Below are 24,110 nucleotides of genomic sequence, written 5' to 3'. Positions count from 1 at the left end.
TGTATATCATTAGAACTGTATTTACTTAACAGTAGACAATTGATTGGGTCAGACATATTTCTGGTAATGTACTACAGATATATACAGTAGTGTTAACAGATGGTTAAACAGTAATTAGTTTATTGGAAATTCTGTGTTCCATGTGAATGATAGATTTGCTCCCAATTGTCTTTTCCATGATTAATAACAGTTAAGTTTGTGGTTACCAAAGTTTTGTGGAAGATATTGTGTTGCTATAAAAATGTTCTATTTTGATACAGTACTTGAAATCATTCTCAAATCTCATTGAAAATATTATAAAACTATATTTTATATTGTTGACAACTAAACAGCTGGGGATACCTATTCACTGTGTACCACTTTGCAAATTGTCAGATTAAGTTCAGCATTTGGGATGTATGCCAATTTCTGAATTGTAGGACATTTTGCCAAGCATAAAAACTTGAAAGGGAAATTCAGAAAGTTACATTGGAAAAGTTATCAAATTTAGTCTATAGATATATTCTCTTCAACCTTTAACTAGTCCTGAAAATGATTCGTCTTTGGATACTAGCATGAAACAATTTAAACAGCCTGGTCTACCAATAAGCTTTTAATTTAAAGTAAAGGGTTAATCATTCAAAAGTGTCACAAAAATATCAATTCAAGAAATGTTAAGATTTCTGTAAAATACTTATCTCGGGACCAAACTACTTATTCCTTCTATCCTCCACAACACAAGGAAAAATACATCATCTTCTTTCAGTATTATTTAATATATTTCAGTATATTTAACCATAATAATTCAGGGTAAATTTAATATACAAATGTAAATCTTTTACATAGTTATCTTGTAAAACAGTGATTTAATATTGGAGCTGATTTACTTTTCAAATTCTGAGTCTGAAGCCTAAGTTGTTTTTTACAGTAGTCCAGAGAAGGCATGGCAGGAATCTGCAAAAAAAAAAGATACAATAAGAGATCAGCTATAAGCAAAGGGTCTCAGAAAGAATGGATTAAGAAATTAAAAAGTTGTTATAGTTATGTAACCCTCTCATGTCTATTTTTCATTATAATCAGTCCTAGTTTATTTAAAATGATAATTGTTCCATAACTGGAATACAAACTTAAGCTATTTATTAAGGTTATTACTTTCGGCGAAGCTGAGAGGAAAAATTTTGCGAGGGTTAACTACCAATTCTGTTTGAGGTCCCACACCTCAGTCTCCCTCAAACTCACACACTTGTGATTGTGCTCACTTTGCTTTTGGCTCAGAGGGAGAGTGGTTGAAACTGCTCTTCCTCCTCACTTACTTTGGACTGCTGTTAATGTTTTTCTATATATTTGCTTTCTTTACAGTGTTTGTGCTGTATGTGTGACAGCGTAGGAATGCAGAATCTCAAGGAAGGACAACTTTCCCTTCCGACCTTTCTCCCTTTGGCATCAATTATCATCCCGTTGGCGGATGGCCTTCCGTGTACCTCGGTCAACGCCTCATCATTTGGATATTTCTCTATTTGGCTGTCATCGTCGCCTTCCCCTCTACGTGTTCTTAGAGGAATCTGCTGGGGAAAGGGAGTGCGGACCTCTTGGAGCTTTACTTCAGCATTGCTCTTTCTAAAGGTCTTTGCTACTCACTCATGGGCGGCCGGTGGTATACTGTACACTGTGGGGGTATCACCTTTCCCATTTGCGGGTAGGTTGTGCTTCCGAATGGTTTTCTTCATTAATTAAGTAAAATTATAATGGTTGCTATTTAACTTTTCAGCTTTGTATTCGCTTGGAACCACCTTCCCGCCGGAGGGTTGAGTGGTTCTTCCGAATAATGAATAATCTTGGCTGAATTAAGTGTTATTTTCGTTTTGTTACAGTTCTGGCAGCCGCTCTCCTTCTCCCGTTGATATTGGCTGGGTAAGGGAGTGCGCAGTCCTTTGTGTCTGTTCACTCGGTGAACACCTTTCCTGTACACGGACTAGGTGCTCCTCCCCTGTGAGTTTTTATAACAATTTATTTTGTATTTCCTCAGTTACCAATGCCGTTCTTCTTCATTTGACTAAGCCGATGTAGAAGAGCAGTGCCATTCGTGCTTAGGAAATCTGCTGTAACTGCGCAATCATTTTCTTATCATTCTGCACCTGTGGCAGTAACTCCTCATCTGCATAATGTCTTCGAGGAACTAGCTTCAGCTACTCTCTCATGCAGCGCTTGATGCAGATCGTCAAATTGAATAAGGCTTGTTGATGGGAAGGAAAGAGCGCTACCCGGAGGTCCTACTCCAGGGGTTGGACTACTTTCACTTCCGAGGTGTTGGGTTGTCCTCCTTTCCGAGGGAGAACTTCCTTTTATCACCATTAGACTAAGACTACGATCCCCCACTTGCAGAGTCAATTCTTCCATCGGGGGCTTAACACAGTCTGAGGCAAGTCTACTGAGAGAGTTTCCTCTCTCGTTCACGAGAGAAGCCACTCAGAAACTCCTCTTTGGAGGATTGCTGCTGCTGATCAACTTGCTGAACCTTTGCCCCTTCGAAGGTTCGTCACTGTGGTCTTCAACTCCACCGTTCCTAACCTTCACCTGGTTCGTCGGACTTGTCCGCTCGTCAATGAACTCCGATTCGTGACGCACCGTCGAGGTCTTGTTCGCGAGCCTTTCACAGGGATGCTTGCTCTTTCAAGGGTAAATCCCGTCTTCAAACAATTGTTCGGCTGTTCACCCACCAGTTGTTCAAACCTTTGGAGAAAGACGAGTTGCCAAAGGTCGGAACAACTGGTGGGTGAACAGCCGAACAATTGTTTGAAGACGGGATTTACCCTTGAAAGGGCAAGCATCCCTGTGAAAGGCTCGCGAACAAGACCTCGACGGTGCGTCACGAATCGGAGTTCGTTGACGAGCGGGCAAGTCCGACGAACCAGGTGAAGGTTAGGAACGGTGGAGTTGAAGACCACTGTGACGAACCTTCGAAGGGGCAAAGGTTCAGCAAGTTGATCAGCAGCAGCAGTCCTCCAAAGAGGAGTTTCTGAGTGGCTTCTCTCGTGAACGAGAGAGGAAACACTCGCAGTAGACTTGCCTCAGACTGTGTTAAGCACCCGATGGAAGAATTGACTCTGCAAGTGGGGGAACGTAGTCTTAGTCGAATGGTGATAAAAGGAAGTTCTCCCTCGGAAAGGAGGACAACCCAACACCTCGGAAGTGAAAGTAGTCCAACCCCTGGAGTAGGACCTCCGGGCAGCGCTCTTTCCTTCCCATCAACAAGCCTTATTCAATTTGACGATCTGCATCAAGCGCTGCATGAGAGAGTAGCTGAAGCTAGTTCCTCGAAGACATTATGCAGATGAGGAGTTACTGCCACAGGTGCAGAATGATAGGGAATCTGCTGTAACTGCGCAATCATTTTCTTAAGCACGAATGGCACTGCTCTTCTACATCGGCTTAGTCAAATGAAGAAGAACGGCATTGGTAACTGAGGAAATACAAAATAAATTGTTATAAAAACTCACAGGGGAGGAGCACCTAGTCCGTGTACAGGAAAGAGAACACGAGTGAACAGACGCAAAGGACTGCGCACTCCCTTACCCAGCTGATATCAACGGGAGAAGGAGAGCGGCTGCCAGAACTGTAACAAAACGAGAATAACACTTAATTCAGCCAAGATTATTCATTATTCAGAAGAACCACTCAACCCTCCGGCGGGAAGGTGGTTCCAAGCGAATACAAAGCTGAAAAGTTAAATAGCAACCATTATAATTTTACTTAATTAATGAAGAAAACCATTCGGAAGCACAACCTACCCGCAAATGGGAAAGGTGATACCCCCACAGTGTACAGTATACCACCGGCCGCCCATGAGTGAGTAGCAAAGACCTTTAGAAAGAGTGAGTAGCAAAGACCTTTAGAAAGAGTGAGTAGCAAAGACCTTTAGAAAGAGCAATGCTGAAGTAAAGCTTCAAAAGGTCCGCACTCCCTTTCCCCAGCAGATTCCTCTAAGAACACGTAGAGGGGAAGGCGACGATGACAGCCAAATAGAGAAATATCCAAATGATGAGGCGTTGACCGAGGTACACGGAAGGCCATCCACCAACGGGATGATAATTGATGCCAAAGGTCGAAAGGTCGAAAGGGAATGTTATCCTTCCTTGAGATTCTGCATTCCTACGCTGTCACAAATACAGCACAAACACTGTAAAGAAAGCAAAATATATACAAAAGCATTAATGGTAATCCAAAGTAAGTGAGGAAGAAGAGCAGTTTCAACCACTCTCCCTTTGAGCCAAAAGCAAAGTGAGCACAATCACAAGTGTGTGAGTGAGAGGGAGACTGAGATCCCACCCCCCCTAACAGAATTGGTAGTTAACCCTCGCAAAATTTTTCCTCTCAGCTTCGCCGAAAGTAATAACCTTAATAAATAGCTTAAGTTTGTATTCCAGTTATGGAACAATTATCATTTTAAATAAACTAGGACTGCCTAGGCATGAATGACCACTGCTCTTCTCTATGTCAGCTTGGTCGAACGAAGAAGAACGGCATCGGTAACTGAGGAAATATAAAATACATTATCTGAAATCCCTCAGGAGTCCATCGAGAGAACCAATATAAAGGACTGCGCACTCCCTTCCCCAGCCAACATCCACAGGAAAAGGAGAGTGGCAGTGTAGCGGGATGTAAACAAACACAACCCCCCCACACCCTTGATCACTCCTACTTTCTCAATATCCCACAACACAAACTTAACCCTTACTTTACTTTAAACTGGACTATTGCACGAAGGGAAAAACAAACAAAACATAACCTTAAAACTATATTCACCGCAACCAAAACAAAATCATACATTAAACAAAATTAACACAAAAACAGACAAAATAACACTTTTCACGAATCATAAACAATATTAAATATAAACCGTAACACCATTCAAATAAAAAACCTTAACACTTAAAATTAACACACCCAAAACCAATATTTGTTTAGGTGTGGACCACTTTGTCCACACAAGGGCCAACAGTCATTAATTGCCCCAAAACGAGAACTTTATAGCAACCGCGACACTGACAAATGTCAACACAACTGCATTAATTAATTATGGGTCGTGAGCGGTGTCATCATAATCATCATCATCATCATACGTAGTCTTGTTCAACAGGCCAGGTCATCAACGCTTGGTCAATCCGAATGAGCAGTCTAACACAATTAATTACAGGCCAGGTCATCAACAATTATCCAAATCCAAGCAGTCGTGCCAAGTTCCTTATTATAGCCAAGTCGTCATCAATTACTGTCACATTCAAAGAAAATCTCTCCAAAGGAGGAATCGCGGCCTGCCAAAATAAAAAAACACTTATGAACACTCCTAACTAACTTAACTATCGCACCATAATCAAAGATAAACAATAAACTTTCTATCACTCATGAACGCGCCTAACAAAAATAAATAAAACAGTACTTACTCAGAATATAAAAAAAAAACTTCACAGCCGGCTTTCGAAGAGCAAAAAAATACAGAACCGACTCCTTCTATCGTTCGATATCCAATGCTTTCGCCCAAGACATTCATCACCACCCTATCCTAGCTAAAAAGGTAAACAAACAACCTCAATTATACCAACAATCTTTCCAACTTCAAACAATCATTCGCTAATTATCCTTTTTCTTCAGCGCGCACCGCGGACACACAAAACACGCACACACAAACGCACATACACACATACTCTCGCGCACGCGCGATCTAATAAAACTAAAGCAAATTAAATTCTCTCTCTCTCTCTCTGACAAAACTAAAGCAAATTAAATTCTCTCTCTCTCTCTGACAAAACTAAAGCAAATAAAATGTCTCGATTTAACAATACTAAAACAACTCTCTCTCTCTCTCTCTCTCCCTCTCTCTCTCTCTCTCTCTCTGTGACAAACTAAAGCCAATACTGTAAACAATTTCTCTCTCTCTCTCTCTCTCTCTCTCTCTCTCTCTCTCTCTCTCTCTCTCTCTCTCTCTCTCTCTCTCTCTCTCTCTCCCTGACAAAACTTAAATAAACTCTCTCTCTCTCTCTCTCTCTCTCTCTCTCTCTCTCTCTCTCCTGATTTGGCAAAAAAAATTGAATTAAAATTAATCCTCCACAGCAGCGAAAACTGTAACAAAACAAGATTAATTAATTCAGCTAAGAATATTCATTACTCGGGAGAACCCCTCGACCCTCTGGCGGGGAGGGGGTTGCTCGATGAGACAAAGCTGAAAAATTAAACAACAACAGTTATAATTTTACATAACTGAATACCATTCGGAGGCACCACCTACACGCAAACAGGAAAGGTGACACCCCCTCAGTATATACTGCTGGCTGCCCATGTTCTTTCTAAAGGTCACCGCTCGGTGAAGACCTTTTAGAAAGAACAAGACCGAAGTCAAGCTCTGAAAGGTCCACACTACATTTCCCCAGAAAATTCCTTTAATAACAAGTAGAGGGGAAAGTGATGGTGGCAGCCAAATAGAAAAGTATCCAAACGATGACAGTGAACCGAAGCCTTGATAGCAAAGGCCATCCGTCAACGGGATGATGACTCGTGTGCAAGGGCGAAAGATAAGTGGGAAGGGAAATCTCTCCATGCCTGAGGAATTAGCTGTCACTGTGCAAAGATAAGTGGGAAGGGAAGTCTCTCCATGCCTGAGGAATTAGCTGTCACTGTGCAATCACTTCCCTATCCTTCTGTGCCTGTGGCAACTCCTGATCAGCATACTGTCTTCGTAGGCTAGCTTTGGCTCTGCTTTCTCATGCAGCGCTTGATGCAGATTGTCAATTTGAACAAGGCTTATTGTTGGGAAGCAATGAGCGCTGCCTGGAGGTCCTGCTCTAGGGATTGGACTACTTTCCCTTCCGAGGGAGAGTTATCCTCCTCAGGTGTTGGTTGTCCTCCTTTCCAAGGGAGAACTTCCCTTCATCATCATTCGCCTAAGACTATGCTCCCCTCGCTTGATGAGCAGACTCTTCCATCGGGGGCGGAACAGAGTCCGATGCAAAGTCTATTGCAATTGTTTCCTCTCTCCTTCACGAGAGAGGCCACTCATAGAAATTCGGAGGGCTTCTGCTGCTGATCGGCTTGCTGACCGTTTGTCCCTTCGGGGGTTCGCCACCGTGGTCTTTGACTCCCCCGTTCCCAAACTTCACCTAATTTGTTGGACTTGCCCGTTTGTCAACGAACGCCGATTCGTGACACACCGTCGAGGTCTTGTTCGCAAGCCTTTGGGGAGTCCTTGAGGATGCTTGCCCTTTTAAGGGCATATCTCGTTTCCAGACAATTTGTTTGGCTGTTTGCCGACCAGCTGTTCCTACCCATGGCAGATAGTCTGTCTTCAGTCTCGCTGATCATCCTGCCGATCGCTGATTGGCAGCACCTCTATTTCAATTGCCAGCTCGCCGATCGCTAGCTCACCGCGCACCTACTCGTCAGTGAACCCTGGTTCGTAATGCACCGTCGAGTCACTTTGGCGGGCCTCTCCTGAGAATGTGCCCTTTGAAAGGGCAAACATCCTCAGGAGAGGCTCGCGAACAAGACCTTGATGGTGCATTACGAACCAAGGTTCATTGATGAGTAGGCGCGTTGTTAGCTCACGATCGGCGAAATGGCAATTGAAATCGGTGCACTGTCAATCGCCAGGAGATCTGATTACTATCGGCGAGCTGGTGATCAGCGATCGGCGAGACTGGAGAAAGACGAGCTGCCATAGGTCGGAACAGCTAGTCGGCGAACAGCCGAACAATTGTCTGGAGATGGGACTTGCCCTTAAAAGGGCAAACATCCCAGTGAGAGGCTCACGAACAATACCTTAATGGTGAGTCATGAATCGGGGTTCGTTGACGAGCAGGCAAGTCCAACAAACCAGGTGAAGGTTGGGAACGGTGGAGTCAAAGACCACGGTGACGAACCCCCGAAGGGTCAAAGAGTCAGTAAGCCGATCAGCAGCAGCAGTCCTCCGAAGAGGAGTTTCTATGAGTGGCCTATCTCATGAAGGAGAGAGGAAACAATCGCATTGGACTGTGTTCCGCCCCCGATGGAAGAGTCTACTCATCAAGGGGGGAGCATAGTCTTAGGCGAATGATGATGAAGGGAAGTTCTCCCTTGGAAAGGAGGACAACCAGCACCTGAGGAGGATAACTCTCCCTCGGAAGGGAAAGTAGTCCAATCCCTAGAGCAGGACCTCCGGGCAGCCCTCTTTGTTTCCTATCAACAAGCCTTGATCAAGTTGAGGATCTGCATCGAGGTAAGCACTGCTTGTCCATCCCAAGGCACTGGTTTTCCATCTATTTGCCCACCTAATGGCACTGTTTGCCTAATTTGAAGTGCTGATAGCTTAACAGGAGATATTGCTTTCCCATCTATTTAATTTGCCCATCTGCGGGTTCTATCTGCCCTCCAAGGTGCCGCTTGCTGCTCCGAAGGCACGGCTTCTTCTTCCAGAAGTGCCACTTGCCCATCCTGAAATACTGCTTGCTCATCTCAGGGAGCTGCTTATCCATTCCTGCATGCCACTTGCCTATCCTGAAGTGGCTTTAGCCCATCTGTAAATGTTGCTTGCCCTTCTTAGGGCACTCATTGCCAATCTATTCAGCTGATCCTTTGAACCTTTAATTGCCCATCTGGCTTGACGATCTGGAGGTCACTGCTTGTACATCTGGTTGCATTTTCCAATGTTGCAGGGCTGCTTGTCCTTCTATCGGGCTTGCCCATCTAGAGGTGCTGGTTATTCATATGCATGCGCTATTTGCCCCTCTTTCTAGCCTATGTTGAGGCATTACTGCTTATTTTTGGCAGTTTCCCCTTAATTGGCCTTCATTTGCAGCTGCTTGCTTGATCTCAGAATGCTCTTGTGGCTGCCTGCCCATCATTAGTTGCTCTTCTGAAAAGGAGGCTTGCCTTCGAATGTCTTTCATGTGGAACATCTTGCCCTTAATTGGTCTCCAAAGTGTAGCAGCTTGCCCTTAATTTTGTTGGTGGCTGTGGCTGCTTGGCCTTAATTGTCCTTCATTTTCAGTGGCTTGACCATTAAAGGGCTGTGCTTATATTGAGGGAAAGCTTGCCCATCTCAAGTCACTGCAAAATCTTGTGCCTAGCCCTTCTAAAAGTGCTTCTAGCCCTTCTAAAAGTGCTTCTAGCCCTTCTAAAATTGCTTCTTGCCCATCTAGAAGTGCTTCTTTCTCATCTAGAAATTTTTCTTGCTCATCTCTAGTGCTTCTTTCCCACCTGCCTGGCTTGTAAAACTTTGGGCATGGCTTACCCATTTTGAGGCACTCCTTGCCCCCATCTGGCTTGCCCATCTCTAGATGGTTCTTTCCCATCCTGAGGCACTACTATCTGGCTTATGAATCTTGGGGTGCAGCTTGCCTATCATCTTGCTTGCCCATCTCATTACATTACTTGCCCCCTATCTGGCTTGGCCATCTCTAGATACTTCTTTTCCATCTTGAGGTGTGGCTTACCCATCTTAGTTCTGCTTTCCCATCCCATGGAGCTGCTAATCTATCTTTGTGCAGGTTTTCCATCCCGAGACACTAGTTTGCTTATATTGAAGCGATGCTTTTCCAACTATAGGGCTTGCCCCTCTTTGTGCTGCCCTCCAATCCTGAGGTGCTCATTGCCCCTCCCAATACATTGCTCACCCTTCTTTAGACAATGCGCTCTCATTGATCTGTCTTGCCTATTTGAAGGTTCTGGTCTCCCATCTATATTTCGAAGCAGTGATAGCCCATTTGGAGACTGCTATTCCATTTATGTGACTTGCTCAAATGGAGGTGATACTTGTACATCTTGGGGTGCTGTGCCACTTGTGCTCAATTTGAGGTGTTAATTTCTCATCTATCTAGTTTTCTTGAGGCACTGATTGCCCATCTGAAAATGCTGCTACCTCATCTCAAGACACTGTTTTAACCTATATCTGGCCTGCCCTATTCTATGTGGTGATCATCTTGAGACACTCCTTGTCCATCTGTTTGGCTAGTACACCTCGACTTGAGGTACTCACTGCCCATCTAACTGTCTGGCTGGCCTATGTTTAGTCACTGCTTGGTAATCTGTCCGGCTTGTCCATCTCGAGGCACTCCTTGTCACCTTTAGCTTGCTTACCCATCTTGAGGTGTTGTTTGGATTAGGCTTTGCCATATCTGTTGGCCTGTTCAAGAGGTAGCACTGTTGTAGCTGCTTGCCTATCCAGCCTTTATCTAAAAGTATAAAATCCTTTAAGGAAAGGCAGAAACACGATGATATTTAAATTCTACCTTCTTGTCCATATACCCCAAGCAAATGTATTTTTTAATGAATGTTTCAAAACCCAAATGATCTATCATATCTTTCAAGTGACTATTTAGCTGCTTGCCCCTAAAACCCAAATTATCTATCATATCCTTCAAGTGACTATCTACCACCTTCTACCCCAGAGGCAGTTGATAGTTTATTTTAGCTGATGCAGGTCTCATCACTCCTTTCCTGATAATTAAATTGAATGCACATTGCTCCTTTATGATATAGTGACCACATGGGGGTATGGATCCCAAGATTTATGAATTCTGTGTACTCCATCAAGATTACATACAGTTGTACAAATATTGACTATGAAATTAAAGTACACCTTGACTTCAGGTACTCACTACCCATCTATCTGTCTCACTCACCTGTGTTTAGTCATTGCTTGGTTATCTGTCTGGCTTGTTCATCCTGAGGCACTCCTTGTCACCTTTAGCTTGCTTACTCATCTTGAGGTGCTGTTTGGATTAGGCTTTGTCATATGTTGGCCTGTTCAAGAGGTAGCACTGTTGTAGCTGCTTGCCTATCCAGCCTTTATCTAAAAGTATAAAATCCTTTAAGGAAAGGCAAAAACTTGCTGATATTAAAATTCTACCTTCTTGTCCATCTACCCCAAGCAAATGTATTTTCAAAATATAAATTTTTCAAAACCCTAATGATCTATCATGAATCAAGTGACTATTTAGCTGCTTGCCCCTAAAACCCAAATTATCTATCATATCCTTTAAGTGACTATCTACCACCTTCTACCCCAGAGGCAGTTGGCAGTTTATTTTAGCTGATGCAGGTCTCGTCACTCCTTTCCTGATAATTAAATTGAATGCACATTGCTCCTTTATGATATAATGATCACATGGGATATGGACCCCGAGATTAATGAATTCTGTGTACTCCATCAAGATTACATACAATTGCACAAATATTGACTATAAAATAAAGAAAATAAATTCAGTCCAGTTTTGTTTACAGGCTGTAACTTTGTATTTAACTAATTAAAAATGATTTGCATTTTTTAATTAATCCTTATGTAAATTCAAGATATGAATCACTTTTGTTTACCTGTGAAAGACAGCTTCATGATTATATTAAACAATTAAAAAAGAACTACCATATATTACCGTGTAAAGGGCGAACCCGAAAATCTCCTTTAAAAACAGCATATTTATCATGTACTCCATGTAATGGGCGTTCGGCAATTTCAAGGCTGGCCTAATGCTACTACACATAAAATAAGCTGCATTTCTGTTAAAGAAAGTATAAATATAAAACAATGCGAGTTTGAAAACAATGTTTACATTATTAATTCAATGTTTACATTTCATCATTCCTAATCTTCTTCCTCCTATTCTCACTTAACATTTGTAACTACGAAAACATGTTTTTGCAATAAAGATAAAATTAAATACTTGATAAAACTTTCCTTTACATACAACTATATAATTTTAATAAGCATATATGATTCTACGTCAATCCTTCCAAATTGCTATGTACAATTGTTTTCCTTGATAACAAGCAGTAGTTGTTTGGAAAATTGGTACTTCTTATACCCAATTGCCACAGCCCTTAAATGGCAAACATGACAAATTCGGAGATAATTTGTATTTTTCCCTAATACAAACCTGGAGTTACTTATGTGGATATTCTTTCTGCAGCAGCTGGAGGTAGCCATTAGACTTTAATTGCAACGTGTCAACTCTGACTAACCGCTTAGCGAGTAGGCAAGGGGTGGATGGGGGTTAAATAGCCGCCTCTATATATACTCTCACGGCAGTGAGATGTCACTTTTTATTGCAGACAGGACTTTTGGGGGACTGGGGAACAGGTGATGGCAGGCCAATTTATATAAATAATTTGGGGTTTGTATTAGTTAGGGAAAAATACAAATAATCTGAATGTCTTTTTTTTTTCCCATACTAACAAACCTTCCATAATTTATGTGGATGACTCACTTTTAGGTGGGTGGAAGTCCCAGGTCTGGCATGGACCCGGTTTTACCTAGTATAGTATATGACTGTGGTCAAGGGAAAACATTGACACCTCGCTGAAATATACAAAGTGAGTATACTCGTGGCCTGTGCAATTTAGTAAAATAGAGGTTGTTATTTGTATGAACATCTGAGTTTAAATAGGAAAAACAACAAGATGTATCCCATTGCTCCCTTGCAGAAAGCAATGGGGATGTGGACTATATAAAAATTTTATGATTTGTACTAGGCTACACAAGGGAAGTGATAATTACCTGCAGAGGTTGAAGCCAGGTTGTAGAGGGACCCATGGTGCTGTACCCCGAGGGAAGGAAAGATGAAGAAAGGAAAGCCAGGCATTCTTCTTGTTCATCCATCTTAACCCGGGTAACCAATGCCCTCAACGAACTACTTGTCTATAAAGGAGCTTGAGTATCTTAAACACACGACTGCAGTGTATGATTATACCGAGCATATTATACGTTGTTAAGTCAATCCTAACTAACTACTATGTTAGTAGAAAAATTAATTACTGGTACAAATATAGAAAATTCTAGGCTTCGGATAATTAGGCTAGCCTACCAATAGATTCACACAGCAGAGTCAGAGTACAGTATTATAAATAAATAAAGATAAAATTACCGGTCGTAATTAAAAGGAGTATATTATATGATTTAAGTAAATCCTTCCAAACTACTAACCTATTAATGAACCATATGCAAGTAGAATACCCTAACAACAACAGAACACAGGTCGAGAAAAAGAACATTTACATAATTCCAAAAGTATCTCTTGTAATGGGCAAACCCTTACCTTTTTCATCCAAAACTGGTCTTAAAATTTCTCCCTTTACACAGTAATAAATTTCAATATTTAGTTTAAAAGACTTCTTTGATAACTTTATTTTAATTTTTCCGTTTTTTTTTTTAAACTAAAAAATTGACGTTCTCTATATGTCATATAGGTCAAAATAAACATCGAGGATGCAAAGGAAGAGTGGACAGAGAGGTTGAAAGGAGTATCGACAGAACACTACTCTTATGATGATCAACCAGTTTCAGAAATATCAGGAATTTCAAATGGTTCTAAGAGGTTTGCATAAAGTACTTTGTTATGATTTTGAAGTGTTGTTTGCAGTTTCATTTAAAAAGTGATGCATTGCACAGTTTTATGTTATTAAGATTTAAAGGAATACTTACACCATAACCAATTTGTTATTTCAAGTACAGTATTTACAAGATTGGAAGAAAATATTTCAAACCCATTTCATGACCCTTTTTTCTAGTTACATAATTGGAGATTAATAGATATTTTTGTATGATGCACATATCTCTCCTTAGAAGATAAAAGTGATGTCAAGAGTTGTCTCTAATTGCAGTTACACAGTCGCAGACTTAGCCTACACAAGAAGTGGTGACAAGGCAGACTCTTGTAATGTAGGTGTGATTGCAAGACATCCAGCATACTATCCTTATTTGAAAAGAGCTCTATCATCCAAAGCTGTTGCTGAATATTTCCAGCATGTATTTTCTCCTGAAGTTTCTCCACTTGATTGCGTTAAGAGGTATTACTGTATATTAAGTGCTTTCTGTTCAATGAAATATAACTTGACTTTTACAGGGATTGAAACGCACAATTCAGCTGCGCTAGATATTCTTTCTTCAGAAATTTCATAAACATTCTTGTAAAGGTCAAGTTGGAATTCCCATGATGCTGCAAACCACCACCTATTTTGTGGAATATGAGATATTTACAATTTTAGATAAAAGTATTCTCCAATTTGATTTTCTTTATCTTTGCAGGTATGAAGTGGATGGTGTTCATGGTCTTAATTTTGTATTGGAAAACTCATTAGGAGGAGGTGGTGTTGCTTCCCTACGTTCAGATCCACAAGGAAAAGCATACGGTCAAATGCTACTTGATTTTGTTATTAAAGATATGCCTGACATTGACTCCTTACTACAAGCAAGTTGAGACCTAAGGCAGAGTTGTTATTAATCAGTTTCTATTGTGGGTAGTGTATTAATGTTGATTCTTTTCTACTGTGGGTAATGTGTGTTAATGGATGATTTGTCATATCAGTTGACATTCAGCCAATGTTTCAGGTAACAAACACTTAATGGGTGCTAAGTAACTTTAGTATGAAATTAGTTAGCCAACAATGTGGCACTGCCTACGGCTTTCCTTGTGCAGGGTACTGTTGGTAATGATTTAGATACTAATACAATATTATATCAGTACCAGAATCATTGTTTACTGCCATCTACTTTTTTGGTTTTACTCTGGTGTGTCTACACCTAGTTGTCCAATTTCTTTGTTTGAAACTTTTCATTACCTCAAATAATCTAAAATGGGACTGTTCATCTGGTCATACGGTATATTATATTAACAGTATTTTACAAAATTTGGTTTATATTTGTGTATAGTATTGTACAGTACAGTATTATTAATGGATATTTTATAGTTGAATATAATCATTACTTTAGAAAATGTAATCTCTGCAATTTTCTTTAGTACAATTTAATATAACTTTATCTTTGGTGTATTTATATGATTTGGAAGGAAATCCATGATATAAACTAAATTAATTATTAGATTGTGTGTTATTCAAAGAAAAACATTACATCAATTATAAAAGCATATTTCATTTTAGGAGCCTTATACATACAGTACAAATTTCAATGCAAACTTGTAAAAAGTGTTTTTAAGAATACAGAATTTTATACTCTGGTAGTAAAATGTAAATGTTTTAGATAAAGATTTTCCAGAATTTTACTTTTGTTTTATATATCCATAAGAGCAGTATGAACATAAGATTTTTTTTAACATGGGCTTTGTTAATTGAAGTGGGTACAAAATTTTCCCTGCACTTAAGCTTTAAAGTTAACTTATATTGTGTGATTTTATTCTTAATAGTACTGTAATGTTCTCTTATGTCAGTATGAACATGATACATATAATCATTGTACACTACAGCCATTTAAAGTGTGTGTGTATTTTTTGGGCTCAGACCATGTCGTCCTGATGGAAGATCCTTTAAAGTAGCTTCCTAGGGTATATTTGACTACAGTGATATTCCCAGAGAATTTTACCTTAAGGTATCCAGAATTCCAACTCCTGGCGCGAATATCCCTAACTTTTTCTTTTAGGGATATCGCATAATATCAGAGGACGTATTCTTGACACGCCACATAGCTATCTTCACCCCGAATCGCGTTAACGCTTCGAGGGGGAAAGTGGCAAGAAAGCGAAAGGGGAGCCGTTTTAAAGGCACCACTCCTTACTGTTTTGAGTCTCTAGATGACATCATCATCGCCGCCATCTTTATTCCTTATATCGTAGCGCTATTGCTCGGTGTTTTCCCTGTGCTCTCTTGCTTTATTTGGATATTATGATGCTTTCTCCAGCCTCTTCTGCCTCTGGAAAGATGAGTATTGATCTTTACATTGTATAAATGTAAGCTCTCTCCTTTTTTAGATATGATTGAAGGTTAAATCAACGTAGCAAGAGCTGTTGCCTAACCGGAGGCGTCTTGTGTGCTGTCGTTCGTAATGCATGAATCATTTAGTCAGAATGACCTTCCCGGTATTAATAGCTTTAATAAATTTAGCTATTTAGCCTTCATTCCTAGGAATTCTTTATATTGTGCCTTTAGTATTGATATTAGTTTCGGCGATTTAGGAAACCGAACCTTGCTTACACTAGGCTTCTTAGCCTATGCGTTCAGTTTTTAGTACTTTCATGCATGATATAATAGACTTAACTAGTGCTATAATTTTAATGAAGCTTTAGGCAAATTTTATACATGTAAGATATATATATTGCATAATATCTTCCTCTTCCAAGATAGTATACGAGAGAGTTTCATTGATTTAGGTAGTCGATTCTCACTGCTACTTGGCTACTAGCCTAGTGGCTTTAGTATACTTTCATACATGTTCCCCGATTGTTCTCGTGTATCGTTTTTATTGATTCAGACGGAGATAGATATCTCCTAGAATTATTATAAGGTGATGCTAGTCTCCTATGGAGATTTAAGGACAGTCCCTCCTTCCATCTGAGTTAGCCTAGGCTATAACCCAAGTCAGTCGTGCCCTGAACAGAATTCTGGCAGGACTAGGCTAGGGTTTTTCTGCCCTTTCCCCATAACTGCAAAGGCAGTTTTTGGGTTTTGGTCAGAACCTCAGAGTATTTAGTCTGGTGTCGGCAGCTGGCTGGCAGCAGGAACAAAGTTCCTCTGCTGGACTAAGCTGTCGGCATAGGAGGCTAGACCTCCCTAGACCACAGTTGAAGGCTTTATATAATATTGCCCTTCTCCCTGTGGTCTAGTTGATTAGTCCTGTGTCGGCGGACCCTAGGCTGAAGAATAGATATTCTTCTACTGCCTAGGTGACACCGGCACTGAAACTCGGTTCCTCTATTGTTTAAGGGTGGTGGCGAGGGTGCTGCCGGTCCCTTTTACTGTATTAGCATAACCTAGGCTGGAGAATAGAATTCTCCTATTGCCTAGGATGGCTTCAATAATGGAATAGAGTTTTGTTAGGTGAGGTAGGACCGGCAATTGCCGGCTCCTTCCGCACCCCATATGACCCTTTCCCCTCCCCCCTCTGTCCTTTTATGATGGCCTAGCCATCAAATCTCTTGGCCATCGTTCTACAATCGAGCCGGTTGCCGGCAGATTGTGGGACTGGCCTGGGCTTCTGTCTGTAGGGACAGTCATTCAGCCCTCCCTTATGAATGGAATGTTCTGGGAGAGCTGGGCCGGCTAAGCCGGCTGCTGGCAGAAGACCCTTTTACTATAGTGTGTTCTCCAGTCCTCTCTTGGACTGCCCTTCATAACCTGCTGCCGTCAGTGACCGGCAATAGTTGTGGATGGGTGGAAGCTTTAATGATACATTCTCCCCTTCCATTTGAACCCTCATTCTGGAAGAAGGCAGTAAGGCAGAGCTCTTACACTATCCTTCATTCCAAACTTTCTCTCTCTCTATGGGCTAGTACCTCTGGGTTCTATTTGCCGGCAACTCTAGTTAGCAATGCTTGCCTAGAAGGCCGACAGTTGGTGATCTACCGACAGCCGGTGATCTGCCAACAGCCGTTGAGCTGCCGACAGCCGGAGAGGCTACCGACCGCTGTATGCATATCTAGGTCGTCTGCTGGCACAGTGTGCCGACAGCTGCCGGCGGTCTTTCGGCGACCGGCAAACTGCCGGCTGTCCCCAGAGTCGACAATACATCGACTGAACTATACCTTGGTGCTAGCCTTGCCGGCATATGCCGGCTGCAACTACAGTATATGACTATACAGTAGCCAGTATATTTGCAGCATAGATTATATTACAAACAGAAAACTACTGTATATACTATACAGTAGCCAAATTTTCCAACATACTCTTGTGTTGGAATGCGCAGCCTATTGTTGAGATCATATTATATAAAGAAAGTAAGTTCTTTCTATTCACTAGTAAGTGATTACTGATAACAATCCTCAATCTTAATCCATCTTTAAGCTAGTATCAAGTTATACTTGCCTATCCTAACAGGATAGAAATCTTCCATTGGACTTTTCTAAAATAGAATGTTCCATGGTTTTAATTTGAGGAAGGTCACAGCAATTGGCTGGGCTGAAAGCACATGTATGTGTCTTTCCTATTTCTTTTCTAGCTTATCTATCCTAAGCTATATACTAATAAGAATAATATTAAATATATTTGTATACTTTATCCAGTGAGATGAACCACCGTATACTCATTTACTTTCCTCTCTTTACAGGAGGACCAACCAAAGTGTGGGAGTATGTTCTGCAATGTATGCAGTAAGAACTTCTGCGGCCACGAGATGTGCAGGACGCACTCACGCTGTGCCGTTACCAAGGGAGCTCTGAAGTATTGGGACCCCCAGGTATGTAATATCTGTAAAACCTTTGTTACAGAGGCTTTCGATGACCCTCAGTCAGCGGAGTCAAGGGATGCAGCAAGGGAGAAGCTGCATAGATGGGTCCATGGTTTTCAAAAGAACACCACGGGGCCTTACCTTCCTAATGAGAAGATGCGGGCCTATCTTTTCCCTAGGGCATCTAAGGATTCTGTGATTCCACAACCTCACCCAGAGATCCCTTGCATTCAGATATCTGTTGAGTCAGATGTCTCAGATGCTATGAAGGACATCCAGCTTGACGACAGGATGTCAGAAGTGTCAGAGGACACTGAAAAAGAACTTCTTGCAGGAGGTCAGGAAGAGGAGTCAGTTGTGGCTCCTGATACCGAGGAGGAAGAAGTCGAGACAGTGTCGGTTTCGTTGGTTCCTGCCCCAGAACCAGTTCCCTCGACATCATCTGCTCTTCCAGCTGATGACATAGGGAAGACTCTTGTCTCCCATTATGACGATGATGCAGCAGATGCAAAAGAAGAATGCTGAAAAGGAGGCTGCACTCAGGTTGGAAATACGCCAATTTGCAGCGTCCCGTGGGTCTCACAAGAGACTCAATGTGAAGGAACTTCCTTCATGTTCGGATGTGAACCCGTGGAGGCATGCAGAGTACATGCCTATGACAACTGGGAAGATTTTCATCTCCGAGAAACTGGGTTCAGTCCCCATTGAAGATGTGGAATTCTGGCCCAGCTTGGAGTCAAACCAGACTGCTTCGTCCGTCTGAAGGCGGAGCCAGCTTCAAAGGAGGAGACAGAGCCAAAAGAGGTCATAGTTTTTGACCATTCTAAAGCACAGGCTTTATTGGCTAGCACCTTGAAGGAGGGGGGTTTTACTAACTCAAAGGTGCCGGCTCTGAGCAAGAAGCACCCCTCCTTTGTAACCTCAACTACCCGGGCCTTCCCTTTTATGGAAAAAGGGTACAAGGCAGCTTTGAAAGCTATAGAAGCAGGGAAACCTTGTCCTACATTCGACGAGTGTAAACTTTTATCCCTAGCTTTGCCCTTAGACCAGAAGGACTGGAAAGATGTACATCTTACCTTCTCAGTCGGGAAGATGGAGGCAGATATTGCCGGACGCCAGTTCGGTGAGGACCTCCCAAAGTTGTCAGAGTTTCTCTTGCGCAGGGAGCAAGAGACTAAAGAAAGACTTGCCGCTTCTATGTCACTCCAGACTATCTTGTAAACAATGGCAAGTGATCCCCAGAATCCAGAAATGTTTATGGTTGTGGCCAAAACACATCTGGCCACTGTGACGAAGGATCTCTATGGCTTCATTAAGGCTAGAAGAGCCTGTAGGGAGTTCGTGTTCGCCTTGGCTGCGGTGAGACATGAACCTAGGAAGCTGATTTCGTCCAGCATTTGGGGAAAGGACCTCTTCCCGAGTGAAGTGGTCAAGGAAGTAGTCGACAAAGCCGCCACGGAGAATAGGAATCTTCTCCAAAAGTGGGGCTTGACACTCAAAAGGAAGTCTTCCCCGGATGAGGGTCCCCAACCCAAGCAGAAGACAAAGAGGCCAAAGTTGCCCTCTCGGCCAGCCAAACAACAAAGGCAACAACAACGTCCCACGACCGCGGTGCCCCAGGTGGTAGCGCAACCTCCGACTATCTACCAGTTGGTACCCCCAGCAACTGGCGACACAGTCGCCAGCCTTTACTCCAGCTTTCGAGAGGCAGTCTACTACCTTTCACCCGTAAGCTAGAGGATCGTTTAGAGGTTCCTCTAAACGCCCCTCAAGAGGAAGAGGAAATAGAGGAGGATGCGGTCAAGGGGGCAAGTCCTCCGGTCAACAGCAAAAATAAGATGCTTCCAGTAGGGGGAAGGCTATACTGTACTCATTTCGGGATCATTGGACCTTCGATCCCTGGGCCCACAGCCTGATCAAGAACGGACTGGGTTGGAGCTGGAACATAGCTCCACCATCATTCCCTCAATTCTTCCAACACTCTACCCCCGTTCTGGAAGAATATATCCGGGAACTCTTGAGCAAAAGAGTAATAAAGAGGGCAAAGTCCATCAAATTCCAAGAAAGGCTGTTTTGTGTTCCCAAGAAGGACTCAGACAAACTCAGAGTCATTCTGGACTTGTCGCCACTCAACAAGTTCATCGTAAACTACAAGTTCAGGATGTTGACCCTTCAACACATAAGGACCCTGTTGCCCAAAAAGGCATACACAGTCTCCATAGACATGGCAGATGCCTATTGGCATATTCCAATCAATCGCCAACTTTCCTCCTACCTAGGATTCAAGCTACAGAAGAAACAATACGTCTTCATAGCCATGCCCTTTGGGCTAAACATAGCCCCAAGGATCTTCACAAAGCTGGCAAATGCAGTCGTTCATCAATTACGCCTAAAAGGTGTTAAAGTAGTGGCCTACTTGGATGATTGGCTGGTGTGGGCTGCATCCGAAACGGAATGCATGCAAGCCTCCAAGATAGTGATCCAGTTCCTGGAACATCTGGGATTCAAGATCAACATCAAAAAGTCTTAACTATCTCCAGCTAAGAAGTTTCAATGGCTTGGAATACACTGGAACTTACAGCCACACCGTCTCTCCATTCCGTCAAAGAAGAGGAGAGAGATAGCGGGATCTGTCAGGAGACTTCTAGAAAGCTGAGGTCCTTTCAGGGAACAGCAGCTATAGTAGCTCACAAGTGGCCGAACAGCATCTGGTTCCCTCTAGTATTGGAGCTGCGGCTGAAGCTGGTTCCGTTGCCGGACCCAGTTCTGACTCAACAAGTACAGAAGTCGACTGTCTTCGCTTTAACACAGAAAACCCGAAACCTTCATCTCATGATTTTCTCTCCTTAGCAGATAAATAAAAAGTTGTGTTGAGCATTTATTTGATCACCCTTTTATTTTGCATATTATTAAGAGAACATTTGTTAATATTTGTTCCAACACTTAAACAAACCTTCTTATGTGTGTATATATCTGGTTTTACAGTTACTGAACAGTCTTTGCATACGACTGGCTTAGTATACTTTGAATGTGATGCTGACTTATACAATCAATTGTTCCTATATGGATACAAACCTGTCTGTCTTAGCATACAGCTAACTCTGTATGTCTAGGGAAGTGTCAGTAGTTCATACATTCATGTGTTTGTTTCAAATACAGACTCTGATTGAGAAGGTATACGTTGAGACCTGTATACCTGTTTGTTTGCTAGGTTGTTCATATGGAATATGCAATCCTCGAGACTTTTTCCAGAGTCTGGCATGACTCTTCCCTGTAGGGGGCAGGAAGCACTAACATGGTTTACGATTAGATGAGATGCTGTATAACGGTAACAGCATATGTCTCTAGGCTTAAGTAACCAAGGAAATTCTGTCTTGAGGATAAGGCACAAGTAGAAAATCCACAAATACATTAATGCTCTGGTAAACGTCCATCAGGACGACATGGCCTGAGCCCAAAAAACGGATTTTGAGCGAAGCGGAAAATCTATTTTTGGGTGAGATAGCCATGTCGTCCTGATGGACCCGCCCTCCTTTTCATAAAAGGGCTAGAATAATCCCTCCCGAAACTACTGTATCTGTAGCACCTTACTTATCGCTTCAAGGAATAAAGATGGCGGCGATGATGGTGTTATATAGACTCAAAACAGTAAGGAGTGGTGCCTTTATAAAGGCTCCCCTTTCGTTTTCTTGCCACTTTCCCCCTCGAAGCGTTAACGCTATTCGGGGTGAAGATAGCCAAAAGAAAAAGTTAGGGATATTCGTGCCAGGAGTTAGAATTCTGGATACCTTAAGGTAAAATTCTCTGGGAATATCACTGTAGTCAAATATACCCTAGGAAGCTACTTTAAAAGAACTTCCATCAGGACGACATGGCTATCTCACCCAAAAATAGATTTTTCACTTCGCTCAAAATCCGTTTTTCCAAACAATATAAACCTGTAGCTATTTATAGGGGTATTACTTTTGGCGAACCTGAAAGGACGAGCCATTAGAATTCAGCGAGGGTTAACTACCCTTTACACTAGTTAGCGGGGAAGGGCCCCGGTTAGGGGGGTAGCTAGCTACCCCTCTTACTCACACCCGTGACTGTGCTTCTTGCTCGGAGGTAGGACTTTGAAGGGGGGACAGGCAAGTTTGTATAAGTAGCTACAGGTTTGCATTGTTAGGAAAAATACAAATTACTTCCAAATTTGTCATTAGTTCTGTAATGAATACAAACCAATGCTATTTATAGGGGGTTGACTCAGCTCTTAGGGGGGTCGGATGTCCCTACCAATCTGGCTTTTGGGCCTTACCCGGGGCTTCCTTATTATGGCTGTTAGTACACAAATAAGGAAACCCTAACATCTCGCTAAACCTTGCTAAGCATGGTCTGTGGCCTACACAAGCTGTGTGTCGAGTTACTAACAATGTGACTGTCAAGGTATAAGTTATTCCTAGTCTGTAGGAATTAACTGAGTTGACCAAGACATTCCCAATACCACCTCGCCAGGTTATGGGGACGTAACGGTATTGATGCAATACTAGGTTACACAAGGGAGCAATGGTTTACCTGCAGTGGCTGAGGCCAGCTTGTGCAGAGGACCCAGGATGCTGATTTCCCAAAGAGAGGGGAGAATGAAGAAAGGAAAAGAGCCAGTCATTCACTTTCATTCACTCAAGACTAAAACCGGGTAACCAATGCCCTCAACCTTCTGCTACTTGTCCATTAAGGAGCTAAAATGACAAATTCGTAGATAATTTGTATTTTTCCTAACTATACAAACCTTAGCTATTTACATGGGGTAATTACTTCGGCGTAGCTGAATGACGAGCCATAAGAATTTTAACGAGGGTTTACTATCCCACCGCTAGTTAGCGGGGGGTAGGGAGGGGAAGCTTGCTACCCCCCCCCCTCACACACACTAGTGAGTGCTTTACTTTGCTTAGAGGTAGGACTTATCCCGGGGGACAGGGCTGGCAGGCAAATGTGTGTAAATAGCTAAGGTTTGTATACTGTAGTTAGGAAACATACAAATTATCTACGAATGTCATTTGTTCCGTAACTGAAATACAAACCACGCTATTTACATGGGGTGACTCAACCCTTAAGAAGGGTGGTAAGACTCTGCCATACTGGCTTTTGGCTTTGCCCGGGGACTCAATATTTGAGTGTGTAAGTACTCAAGGAATAAGGAGTCCCTGCGCCTCGCTAGCATTGCTGTGAAACTGCTGCGGCCTACATAAGCTGTGTGTGAGAAGGTGAAAGCGTGACTCGTCCTAGGAACTTGACCTAGAGTTCTTCAGGTGGAATTCTAGGCTAGGACTCTCCCAGTACCACCTCGTCAGGGTATGGGGACATGACAGTATTACTCTTAATACTAGAAACACAAGGAAGCATGGTTTACCTGCAGTGGTTTGAGGTCAGCTATGCAAAGAACCCAGGATGCTGCTTTCTCCAAGGAAGGAGCTGATGAAGAAAAGAATAAGGGCCAGACAAATCTTTTCATTCACGCAGACCGGGTAACAATGCCCTCAACCCTCTGCTACCTGTCCATTAAGGAGCCCAAGGTCAGACCAGCTACAGTATTGTGTATCCATCACAGGGCCGATAGAGAACGTTTCGAGCCTCCTGTGTGTCACGTCTTGCAGGTAGTGGGCTGTGAAGGTCATCTGACGCTTCCACCCCTGTTTGTAGAACCTGCGTCACTGAGAAGCTCTTCTTGAGGGTCAGGGACGTTGCTACACCCCTTACATCATGCGCTCTAAGGCAACATGACGGAGGGGGGTCAGGATTCAGGGACAGATGGATCACCCTATGAATCCATGCAGAGATTGGTATTCTTGGTGACCCTCCTCTTGTTCTCCCAGTGCTCACAAACAAAGCTTACACTTGGGGACGAAAGCAGCCGTTCTTTGAGATATAACCTCAGACTCCTTACTGGACAGTAGGAGATGGTCTGGGTCATCTGTTACAGAACGAAGACTCGAAATCCAGGAAGAGTCGAATCGAGGAT

At 42.5% G+C, this 24,110-nt stretch overlaps 1 protein-coding gene and 1 long non-coding RNA gene across 4 annotated transcripts in view; one reads left to right on the top strand and one right to left on the bottom strand.

Moving 5' to 3' along the window:
• LOC137634940 (uncharacterized) overlaps nucleotides 1-14,655 on the top strand; it is a 592,943-nt gene extending 578,288 nt beyond the window's left edge. The window contains exons 10-12 of the mRNA XM_068367504.1: nucleotides 13,189-13,316; nucleotides 13,603-13,788; nucleotides 14,027-14,655. Coding sequence (XP_068223605.1) covers nucleotides 13,189-13,316; nucleotides 13,603-13,788; nucleotides 14,027-14,198 — 486 coding nt within the window. The 3' untranslated portion in view covers nucleotides 14,199-14,655. The remainder of the gene's footprint in view (nucleotides 1-13,188; nucleotides 13,317-13,602; nucleotides 13,789-14,026) is intronic.
• LOC137634941 (uncharacterized) lies at nucleotides 59-13,078 on the bottom strand. 3 transcript variants are annotated; one of them, XR_011042595.1, is made up of 4 exons: nucleotides 12,500-13,074; nucleotides 11,379-11,502; nucleotides 10,629-10,798; nucleotides 59-933 (listed from the first exon to the last, which is right to left on the bottom strand). It is a non-coding gene; the product is annotated as an uncharacterized lncRNA (long non-coding RNA). The 3 variants fall into 3 exon arrangements; XR_011042596.1 differs by lacking the exon at nucleotides 59-933 and adding an exon at nucleotides 8,178-10,178 and having other exon boundaries at nucleotides 12,500-13,078; XR_011042594.1 differs by lacking the exon at nucleotides 10,629-10,798 and having other exon boundaries at nucleotides 62-933; nucleotides 12,500-13,016.
• Nucleotides 14,656-24,110: the final 9,455 nt, after the last annotated feature.

Source organism: Palaemon carinicauda, chromosome 45 (genome assembly GCF_036898095.1).
Source record: "Palaemon carinicauda isolate YSFRI2023 chromosome 45, ASM3689809v2, whole genome shotgun sequence".
NCBI classification, from domain to species: domain Eukaryota; kingdom Metazoa; phylum Arthropoda; class Malacostraca; order Decapoda; family Palaemonidae; genus Palaemon; species Palaemon carinicauda.
The sequence above is the reverse complement of the archived record's forward strand: the minus strand, read 5'-3'. Positions and strand labels throughout refer to the sequence as shown.